We start from the raw sequence: 12081 nt of genomic DNA on the forward strand, positions 1-12081 counted from the left end.
CTGAGTTGGAACAAAAACCTGCAGCCACCACGGCTCTCCAGGGTCAGAGAAGGCCACCCCTGAACTTGATTGTTATAATGTGGCCTGACAGATACCAATGACTTCAAAATGCTTTTTTTCTAGAATTCTCAGCTGTGACAATATGTAATTGGGGTAGTGACTTGCAATGTAAGCTCTGTGTATAACTAGGATTACTGAAAGGGCTGATCAGAAGTTTGTTTTCACATTTACGCACCATTTTAGCTTTACCATCATTTTGTAACACAGGAATTTTTCTTTCAAGTTCAATATTTAACCCTTTAACCGCCAACTCCCTAAATATTCCCCATGCCAGGAGAAATCTGAACAATTTTCGTTTTTTTACTTTACATTTATTCAAGCAGTATTTACCTGCTGAAATACCTGCTGAAATGTTTCAAATAAATGGTCAATCAAAGGACGTAGCTTGAACAAGTGGTCACGGTTTGGATCTTTCATATCTGGCTCAGATAACGGGCAGCAGTCCAGTTGAGATGCTGGGGATACACCCACTCATCGCCATCATCCGATGCGTCGTCATTCACAGTATCATGCAGCGCACGTTGCTGATCATCATTGTCACTAAAATCTTCTTCAGAACTGCTACAATCATGATCAGAATTACTGTCCAAAATCGCCTGCAAAACCTCACTTGAAGTCAGTTTACGTTTCGCCATATTCACAGCTTTCACTTTCGAATCACATCACGTGAGCGGCCAATACAACCGCAGAGTTGTCGAAATACAACGTAGTAATAATACCCACGCCAAACTGTCAGTTCTACTACGCGCCAGGCATTCACATAACCACAGGCAAATGTGCCGGATAATTCCGGCAGTAAGGCGTCAGCAATAAAGCTACGATGCCGGATATATCCGGCAGAGGGCGGTTAAGGGGTTAAGCCATGACAGATATACTGTACACAAACTGAAACAAGTAAAAGTTGCTATTAAAAGCAAATTTAAGGATTCTCCTCAGATGTATAGTAGCACATTGAGAAATATGATGAGTTCCTAACAGGTTTTTTTGTTTTTTTTAAAAGCTTTGATAGAGTTTGACAGAAAACAATAAAAAAAGAAAGAAAAAAAAATTAAATAAGAGACAAATGACATTTACAAAACCAGTAAGAACCAGTCACATTTCGTGCATGTCCCATAATTAGATGAAACATGTAAAAAAACATCTTGTCATATATATGTAACTTTACTCATTAAAATGCCTGCTTGACCAAAACTCTATATTACTAAATCATTTCACTTTGTAGCTTCAGAAAACAAAATAAGTACCTTTGTTGGGCTTGAAGTTCTTTTTCTCTTGGCAGGACTAGACTGGTCATCAATCTGAGCAGAAGGACCAATGTGTAGGGACTGTGGCATCTGTGACTGACCTACGCTTACTTCACTGTTTTGATGATGAGGTTTACATGCCTACAACATGAATAAATACAAAAAAGGAGGGAAAAAACACATTCATGATGAGTATGGATTAAGGCTTAAAATATATATTTATAAAGCAATTTGAAAATAGATCTGAAACATTAATACAATTAAAGTTGCATGCAACAATTCAACTTCTGGCTTATGCAGCTTTACAAAATTTTAAACAATTCTGATATGAGAATCAATCTCTTTAAAATATATATTTATAAAGTCTTTAAACCTATAGAAATGCATTACAAGTTGAATTTAAACTGGCTTTGAAAAATTATATACATTCTAATGCAAACACTGAACTACTGCTGCACTACTAAAAAAGCAACACAGTATCCATGAAATGGACTAAATTATTGTGAAATGTAAGACTATTACATTTTAAAATAAAACAAAATAACTGTTACTATCTATGTAGGTACGCATACGTATGAGGACAAACAGATTAAAAAGATTCACTGAGATATGCAAAGGCAAAAGAAACATCAGTTAGAGTTCAATCATCCATAGTTATTTAAAACTTAATGACAAAAATTCTACCAGCTGACCTTATGGATGGGTGGTATTACACAATTTACTGAATGCTGATGAATGCTAGTATGGAATTAAGGAAAAAAAAGACACAAAACAGCCAAAGTATATAAATAAACCTTAGGAATGAAATAATGTAAGAATACTCTGTAAGTTAGGGAAAAACTTTTTCCAGAACTAAACTGCAAGGGAATAGATGGAGGCACAGCAACACAAGGGATGTGATGCATCATCACCTAGCTGTTTAAAATAAACGAAAAGAAGCTGATGTTATTCTTATGGGAAAGGGGGCGTGGAAGAGACCCAACAAACAGTAAGTATGCCTCAGAAAACCACCACATCTTCAATCAAAGCTACCTAAATTGTAGTTTGAAACGGACAGCCGTTAGAAATGCTTAAGTATGATATTGTTTATATTTATAACACTGCACATTAAAATTTCCACTAAAACAACAAAAAAGGGCAAGCCACTAGGTGTTTTTACGTAAGGGCAAAACATAACCAAACATTAAATAGTTAAATCTTAAACTGGCCTATTAGATGGGAAGCTACAGTATGATCTAACTGTTCTCACCTGCTGTGCTGTGTTCATGGCACACTGTCTGGAGGTAAGTTCTGCAGGGATTGGTAGGCTCCATGCCTCCTCAATACTAGGAAGCATTTTACTTTTACTCTGTTGACTACTTTGTTGAAGGTTACACAACTGAGCCTAGGAAAAATTATGTAAAACACATTTAATATGGATCTACCAAATATGAAAATCTAATTTACTATAACTGAACTGCAAGGCACTTCACAAACTTTTCCAATATCATAGATAATGTATTATTTATATATGGCTTTCAGGTGAACTTTTTGAAACTGATTTCCAGCTTCTTGAAAAATGCCAGAAATTCAGCGGAAAACTGGTTCTGCCTAAATGATATGGGAATGCTCAAGTTACTCTTTGACAAAGCGCTCTCCAAAAACATTTACATGAAAAAATGATAATTTATTTCACCATGTTACAGAGAACTTGAAAAGACAAAAAAAAAAAGTGATACAATGCAGCCACCTGTCAGTGGGGTCTTTGTGATTACACAATGCAACATTGACTAAAACACCCAGAAATTCATACAGCCAAAATAATGCATGATTGTGTTACATAAATAAAAAAGTGATCCAATTTAATGGCGAATGTTACAAAAATAAGTTTAACATACATTACAAACACTTTGACAATCTTTCTACCATTTTCTCCCTGTAACGGAACACATTCCTACCTGTAAATATTTAATTCGTGCTGTGAGGGCAGAGGTATTACTACATGATTTGCTTCGGGTTGCATTAACATAGCATTTAATTGCATCTTGTGGCTGGTTACAAGACTCATACAGAGTGCCCAAGTCCATCCAAGCAGCAGCATGTCCATGATCCAGTTGAACAGCACAGATATATGCCTGTAAAGCATCCATTGGCTGATTCTGTTGTTGATACAATACACTAAAGGGGGAAAATAAAAATATTTTCAGAGATGTATACTTTATGTATAGATAAATGTTTATAAATGGAGGCACTACAAAATGTTTCAAGAACTGTAGATATATATTTTCTAATTAACATTTAAAATAATACTTACCCTATTGAACACCAAGTATCTGCACTTGCTTCTGACTTATCGATGGACTGCCGGTAGGAGATGAATGCATCCTGAACCTTTCCAATACTTGAGTAGCACCTATTAAAAGAAGAAAAAAAGAAAAAAAAATAGACACAGCCTTACTTTATAAACCATCACAGGCAAGCATTTGCACACTTTTAATGAATGGTCTATATATAATACATGACTGAAATTTCTTTGACAAAATTTGACGTCCAAATTTTAAGCCCATGCAAATGCATTTTAATGAGTTTTCTTCAATTTAACTCTAAATATGTAACACATGTAGTTGGCTTAATGGAATTCTAGGGCCAAGGAAATTATTTTGAAATATAATTAATCCTGTCAAAAACATTTTAATGGAAGTCAGAAATTGTACAGGATTTCTTTTTTGCCTTGTACTTGTATGGTTCTCTTTGGAAAGGTAGTCATTTGAAAACAGAAATACAGACAATGTTCAAACTGAAATTACGCATTTGGAGATGTAGTTTCTGGGGTGAAAGGCCAGATCGGTTTTAACTTTATCAAAATCAAAAACATGTCTTTCTATCTACATGGATGTGGCAGGGATATATAGTAGCATGACATACTAATCTGCCTCATGCAATTCAAAGTAGAGTAGATTGTAATTTTTATAGTTTAACTGCCAATTTTATTCCCTGGTATAATCAAACTAGGACTGTAAAATTCAATATTTCAAATAATGATTACTAGCTCACGAACCAAACTAACACAAGCAGTATCCAGTTTTAAATAAAGCACAAATTAAAAAGGTCCGAGTTCATTAAAGTAGCCTTTATTTCTCCCATATGTAATCCTGTAGCTGTACAGGACGCCGCAGATTACCTCACTTTCTTTAACGTAAAGGTTAATATTCAAATTGTCTCTTATGTTCAGATAAAACAAGTACTGACTTGCTGGTCTTCGTATATGCAACTGAAAGTTCACTACAAAAACGCACTGGTTCAACTACCATAAGACCTCATGTAAAGGAACACTGCAACTAATTTACCTAATTTAATTGACCCCTACTGATTGTTGATTCAGCCAATGGGCACTGCCATACTTCAAAGTTTTGTGTGTATGATGCAACAGATGGACAAGTCAATCAAAAGCAGTAATGGCATTTTTATACATATCCAATGGTATATTCTTTCAAACAAAATATAATTTTACATGATGTCTGCTCTCTTTCATTATTAAAATGTGCTTTGCACACACATACCTCAAGGAAAGCAATGGATCACAGCTGAGTTAGTCTGCTTTTATCAAATATTCCTCCTACTTTGAGCTGCATACTGTACAAGGCTAATTACTACTGGACAGCCGAAGTTCAGCGCGTTCTAATGATGTACAATCATGGCCGAAATTATCGGTCCCCTGGAATTTCCCCAGAAAATGCACCATTTCTCCCAGAAAATTGCTGCAATTATAAATTGTTCTCAAGTCCTCAGACAATTCTCTGCTCTTCTTTCTGTTCTTCATGCTTAGTGTGGCACACTCAGACACACAACAGAAAGATTGAGTCAACTTTTCTCTATTTTAACTGGCTTCAGGTGTGATTGCTATATTGCCAGCACCTATTTCTTGCCACAGGTGAGTTCAAACGAGCATCATATGCTTGAAATAAAACAATTTACCCACAATTTTGAAAGGGTGCCAATAATTTTGTCCGGCCCATTTTTGGAGTTCAGTGTAACATGATGACAAATTTGGCTTTTTTTTTCCTCTATTTTTTTGTGTTGTTCCAATGCACATAAAGGAAATAAACATGTGTATACCAAAACATTTGTAATTGCAACAATTTTCTGGGAGAAATGGTGCATTTTTTGGGAAAATTCCAGGGGTGCCGATAATTTCGGCCATGACTGTATAGTTGTTTATGATATATAATTTTTACTATAAGTCACAGCTATATGTAAACGGCAAAAAATATAATGCCTATGTAACCTCTCATCTTTACTCACTTTTACATATCATTCCTCACAAAGCAGGAGTCAGATTCTAAAGGAAGTTTTCATTTTATTGACAGCAACATGTTTGATGAAGGACTCGAGGCCATGCTTTATTTGTAAGTACTGCTTAGTATGACTCTGCTGCATCATTTTACAGCTCAAGTGTCATAGGTTCAATTACCAAACCCGGAGGCTGTGTGTTGCACATTCTCCCTATGTTAGTTACCAGAGCAGTGTTCATTCAATTTCAACTTAAGAGTACACAGGCAATGTCTCTTAGCGTACCAATAAGTAACTGTCATGATGTGCTTGTGCTTCTCGAACTTTCACATGAGGACCCGCCCCTTCTCTCAATGCCTGATCAAATCTCACTGTATCATGAGCATAAGGGAGAAAGGGAGAATAAAACAAACAAACAAGAACAAATTTTAATTCCCCTGTTGATCCCATCCACCAAAGGTGTAGATAGTACTTTTTTTTTTTTATTCTGTTTCCAATTGTGCTGTTTTTCACCACCAACTCCCCCAACACCACCAATGGGAAATGAGAAGCAAGCACATTTACAAAAGTGAAATAACATCAAGCCGCACAGGAGAGAGGCTTTTTGGGGATGGGATGGGTCAAGGGGATTGAAGGGAGCATAATTAAAAACAGGAAGAAAACTTCTGCAACGCTGTGTCAATCCTTTCACTGGCATTGGGGGTAAAAAGAGGGGGGGAGGGGGCATATACATGTTTCATATGCTTGTGAGCCAACGATGGTCTCCTATTACTTAAAATTGGCTCAGAAACACTGGTTTAGGTACATGTATGTGTATAACTTGCTCTGTGTTTAGGGCTACCTGTTTCCTGCCCTGTGCCAGAGGCTACCAACAAAGGTATTGTTCCCATCCCTGTAACCCTAATCTGGATGAAGCTGGTATTAAAATATATATGTATGTACTTAGTTCATTCCAGATGTGAAGTGTAAGAAAAAAGCTACAGCAACAAAATATAAATAAACAATATACTGACCTTCTCTAGGGCAACAACAATAAAAAGCAGGAGAAGATGGGTAAACTGCATTTGTATCTAGTGGTAAACCAAATTGTTCCAAGGACTGGCATGAAAAATCATTTTGAAAGTAAAGGTTTGGATGAGTACACAGTTACTGTTTCTGTGTATAATTTATTTTTCTAAAAAAATCAAAAATATATAACTAACATTTTATGAGATATTGTTTAGGTGCTAGAGACTTAATGTTTCCGAAAAGGGGAACACCTTGTGCTGAACAGTATAATTTTGCAATGCTATGGGATATGACATCTAAAATTGGCACAATGATAGCTAACAGATTGGGGCACAAAAGAAACTTTATTACATCATAAAATGTTTTGGTTATGTAATGTAAAATCATTTTGTGGCGCAGCTGATACTGGTGTAAACAAAGGTTTTTAATTTATACACACTTACTATAAAAATATGAAATGTTGTGCTCGCTACTCTTCAACCATTTGAAGCTCCTTTATTACAGTAAACAAGTAACAGCCATTTATTTTGGGTATATAATTTAGGTGCAATAATGTCAAAAAAACCTTTGTGCATAAGGTGTAAATTTTGACTAAATTTTCACAAACTCAAATTATTTTCATAAACCATCTGCTTTACGCACATTCTCATATCAGGGCGGTGGAAAATAGTATTTTAGTGACCATCTGTTATGGGTTTTATGAACTCTGAAGAATCTAGGTGAATGGGACCAATGAGCTTGTTGGACCCAAGTATCTGCTCTTGTCACAACTATTCTACTTAATGTTCAGATGGAGACAGCACAATTCTCCAGCAAGAAAGCTGCGGAGTTTGTATGTTTTTGGCAAGAAAGTATGGGTTTTTGTTAGGTATTCCAGTTTCCTCTGAAACTCCACAACATGTAGAATGACTGGTAAACTGATCTAAATAAATAAGATTATATATTGAAAAATAAATAAGATTATATATTGCAAAGTGTAGAAGTGTCTGCGGTATTCAGTGTTAGAACCAGCCTTGAATCTGCCATTATCAAAGAAGTCTCCCACCCACCAAAATTCTACATCAAAATAAACTATATAGTAAAAAAGAATTTTAAATATTACTTCTTTAGCTGGAACAGGTGATCATGAGTTCTTTTGTACACTTTAAGCACGTTTTGCTGGTTTTCAACTCTGAAACTCTGTGCAGAGTTTGGCTATTAGAACAAACCACCTACAGTTTTGATAAAAATGGAGTGCATAAGTCAGCAGAGTGACCAATAAAAGATCCATCACCAAACATCAGTGAGTGAAAAAATATTTACTGAGGTGTACATTGTTATGAACAAACCACATGTGTTCGTCTCATGAAGTTGAGAGGTAAAAAGGCAGTACTAAAAGAATGTTGCACAGAGGCAGTGTAGTGTAGTAGTTAAAGGTTTAGACTTCAAACAATGAGGCTGTAAGTTCAAACCACGCTACTGACACTGTGTGACCATGAGCATGTCACTTCACCTGCTTGTTCTCCAAACTGAAAAATGTAACCAATTGCATCTAAAATGTTGTAAATCACTTTGAATAAAGAAGTCAGACAAATAATAAGTAATTATCTATATAAAATGACCAAAGATTCTGTGTCCATGTCTTGATGTAATGTCATCTGGCGTTCACAAGAGGGCTGCAATGTCCATTGCACAAGGGGCAACAAGAAGCACAAAGAAAGAGGGATGTAAGAGCTAACATGCCCAATTGTACCATAACTGGTAAAAAGAGATCTGTAAACCAAGATGTGATTGAAACTGATTAACTTACTGTTGTACCCATTTAAAACAAAATGTTCTGTTACGCCAGTAATAATAGCTGTAAGGTTAAAACAATAAGCAAAACTTTTTTCATACCAGGGGACAACTTAGATTCCTGATGCTATGAGACAATAATGTTAATGTGCCAAGTGAGACAATAATGTTAGGGTCAGATCGGGGTGGAGTGGGGAGAGCATGAACGTGACAAGAAAATAAAACTGAAAAAAAGCTAACTTTTACAAGTACCATAAATTTATACCCGATTTTTATTGTATAATATTAACAATAAGAGCAGCTCACTGCTCAAAATGATAAATTTTCGCAGCACCCAGGATCGATCCCGCGCATCTTGATTACAAGTCAGCAGTTCTTACCACTGCACCACGGAAGCTGTCATATTGCACTTACACCTTTTGTGAAAGTGTTTATTTGGTACTTAGACTTCAGCCTTCAAACATTATACAGTTTATGCCTACATTTCGTCATTTATTATTAAAACATGAAAAACGTTTGTTTTAACGATGTGTTTACATAGATTGTTATAGACACAGAACACACATGAAATGTATGTGTTCCAAATATCGATCTATTATTTCCCCTCTAAAACTCCACCACTTCACTCCAAGATAATCAAGGCTTGAGTTGGGGGAAACTTCTTACCTGTTCTAGTTGTGTTCGGGGGGAATGGTATAGCAGGCTGCTTGCTGCTTGTGTTTATCGACACATTTACAAGACAAAAGTCGCTGAGAGAGGTGCGAAGGGATTTAAGGTGGGCTAGATTTACGTGTTTTTTCATAGGCTTTGGTAATTCTAGTGTTAAAGAAAGACATTATTCATAAATCTTTACTGATCATATTACAGCAATTAGATGCAAGAAGAAGAAAACTTTTCTACAGTTGTGCGTGAAAGTTTGTGAACCCTTTAGAATTTTCTATATTTCTGCATAAATACAGTGCATCTGGAAAGTATTCACAGCGCATCACTTTTTCCACATTTTGTTATGTTACAGCCTTATTCCAAAATGGATTAAATTCATTTTTTTCCTCAGAATTCTACACACAACACCGCATAATGACAACATGAAAAAAGTTTACTTGAGATTTTTGCAAATTTATTAAAAATAAAAAAATTGAGAAAGCACATGTACATAAGTATTCACAGCCTTTGCCATGAAGCTCAAAATTGAGCTCAGGTACATCCTGTTTCCCCTGATCATCCTTGAGATGTTTCTGCAGCTTGATTGGACATGATTTGGAAAGGCACACACCTGTCTATATAAGGTCCCACAGTTGACAGTTCATGTCAGAGCACAAACCAAGCATGAAGTCAAAGGAATTGTCTGTAGGCCTCCGAGACAGGACTGTCTCGAGGCACAAATCTGGGGAAGGTTGCAGAAAAATGTCTGCTGCTTTGAAGGTCCCAATGAGCACAGTGGCCTCCATCACCCGTAAGTGGAAGAAGTTTGAAACCACCAGGACTCTTCCTAGAGCTGGCCGGCCATCTAAACTGAGCGATCGAGGGGGGGAAGGGCCTTAGTCAGGGAGGTGACCAAGAACCTGATGGTCACTCTGTCAGAGCTGCAGAGGTCCTCTGTGTAGAGAAGAGAACCTTCCAGAAGGACAACCATCTCTGCAGCAATCAACCAATCAGGCCTGTATGGTAGAGTGGCCAGACGGAAGCCACTCCTTAGTAAAAGGCACACGGCAGCCCGTCTGGAGTTTGCCAAAAGGCACCTGAAGGACTCTCAGACCATGAGAAAGAAAATGCTCTGGTCTGATGAGACAAAGATTGAACTCTTTGGTGTGAATGCCAGGTGTCACGTTTGGAGGAAACCACGCACCGCTCATCACCAGGCCAATACCATCCCTACAGTGAAGCATGGTGGTGACAGCATCATGCTGTGGGGATGTTTTTCAGTGGCAGGGACTGGGAGACCAGTCAGGATAAAGGGAAAGATGACTGCAGCAACGTACAGACACATCTTGGATGAAAACCTGCTCCAGAGCGCTCTTGACCTCAGACTGGGGCGACGGTTCATCTTTCAGCAGGACAACGACCCTAAGCACACAGCCAAGATATCAAAGGAGTGGCTTCAGGACAACTCTGTGAATGTCCTTGAGTGGCCCAGCCAGAGCCCAGACTTGAATCCGATTGAACATCTCTGGAGAGATCTTAAAATGGCTGTGCACCGATGTTTCCCATCCAACCTGACGGAGCTTGAGAGGTACTGCAAAGAGGAATGGGCGAAACTGGCCAAGGATAGGTGTGCCAAGCTTGTGGCATCATATTCAAAAAGACATGGGCTGTAATTGCTGCCAAAGGTGCATTGACAAAGTAGGCCTACATGTGATTTCTCAGTTTTTTTTATTTTTAATAAATTTGCAAAAACCTCAAGTAAACTTTTTTCACGTTGTCATTATGGGGTGTTGTGTGTAGAATTCTGAGGAAAAAAAATGAATTTAATCCATTTTGGAATAAGGCTGTAACATAACAAAATGTGGAAAAAGTGATGCACTGTGAATACTTTCCGGATGCACTGTATGACCTAAAACATCATCAGATTTTCACTCAAGTCCTAAAAGTAGATAAAGAGAAATCAGTTAAACAAACGAGACAAAAATATTATACTTGGTCATTTATTTATTGAGGAAAATGATCGAATATTACATATTTATGAGTGGCAAAAGTATGTGAACCTCTAGGATTAGCAGTTAGTTTGAAGGTGAAATCAGAGTCAGGTGTTTTCAATCAATGGGATGACAATCAGGTGTGAGTGGGCACTCTGTGTTATTTAAAGAACAGGAATCTATCAAAGTCTGCTCTTCACAACACATGTTTGTGGAAGTGTGTCATGGCATGAACAAAGGAGATTTCTGAGGACCTCAGAAAAAGAGTTGTTGATGCTCATCAGGCTGGAAAAGGTTACAAAACCATCTCCAAATAGTTTGGACTACACCAATCCACAGTCAGACAGATTGTGTACAAATGGAGGAAATTCAAGACCATTGTTACCCTCCCCAGGAGTGGTCGACCAACAAAGATCACTCCAAGAGCAAGGTGTGTAATAGTCGGCGAGGTCACAAAGGACCCCAGGGTAACTTCTAAGCAACTGAAGGCCTCTCTCACATTGGCTAATGTTCATTACAATGTAACCTCTCATCTTTACTCACTTAACAGGGATTCTAGTGTTAATGCAGCTGTATACATGGATCACTGACTATAGTCAACTAAAAATATAGGACACGGTGAAGAAATGTATTTTTGACAAAGAAACTAATTAACATGGTCTAAATTAGGTCTGAAAACAAAATTTGAAAATATTAAATGAGTATTTTAGTTCATTTTTGAAAAATATTTTTGTGTACACAGAAAAAAGATCATGCATCAACAGAGCATAATCCCTTTACTATAATACTCTTTTCCAAGATGATGATTGTGTTCATATTGTGGTAGGAGAGTGGTGTACACTCATGTACAAAAAAATTTCAAATAGACAGTGCTGTATAAAGTTACAGTTAACCCTCCAACCTGTATATGAAGTTGGGATACAAGAAAGGGTATCTGGACTACCAAGTCTGCAAATCTGATATCTCAGCAGACTACCATATGCATTTAAATTATTCACCTGCCTTCATTGTTTGACTGCTGGTTAAGGAAAAAAAAAATCAAGCAAGAAAATCTTAATCATGGCATAATCATTATGTTAAATAAACAGCAGTAA

At 37.0% G+C, this 12081-nt stretch overlaps 1 protein-coding gene across 4 annotated transcripts in view; it reads right to left on the reverse strand.

The window, feature by feature from the left end:
* The window catches only part of kdm6a (lysine (K)-specific demethylase 6A), a 573573-nt gene that overhangs the window by 143091 nt on the left and 418401 nt on the right, over positions 1-12081 (reverse strand). For 2 of the 4 annotated variants that reach the window (XM_028799755.2, XM_028799753.2), the window contains 4 exons: positions 3598-3696; positions 3242-3461; positions 2554-2688; positions 1305-1445 (listed from right to left, as the gene is read on the reverse strand). In XM_028799755.2, coding sequence (XP_028655588.1) covers positions 1305-1445; positions 2554-2688; positions 3242-3461; positions 3598-3696 — 595 coding nt within the window. The remainder of the gene's footprint in view (positions 1-1304; positions 1446-2553; positions 2689-3241; positions 3462-3597; positions 3697-12081) is intronic. The other 2 variants (XM_028799757.2, XM_028799756.2) reach the window with 1 other exon arrangement.

Source organism: Erpetoichthys calabaricus, chromosome 4 (genome assembly GCF_900747795.2).
Source record: "Erpetoichthys calabaricus chromosome 4, fErpCal1.3, whole genome shotgun sequence".
NCBI classification, from domain to species: Eukaryota; Metazoa; Chordata; class Cladistia; order Polypteriformes; family Polypteridae; genus Erpetoichthys; species Erpetoichthys calabaricus.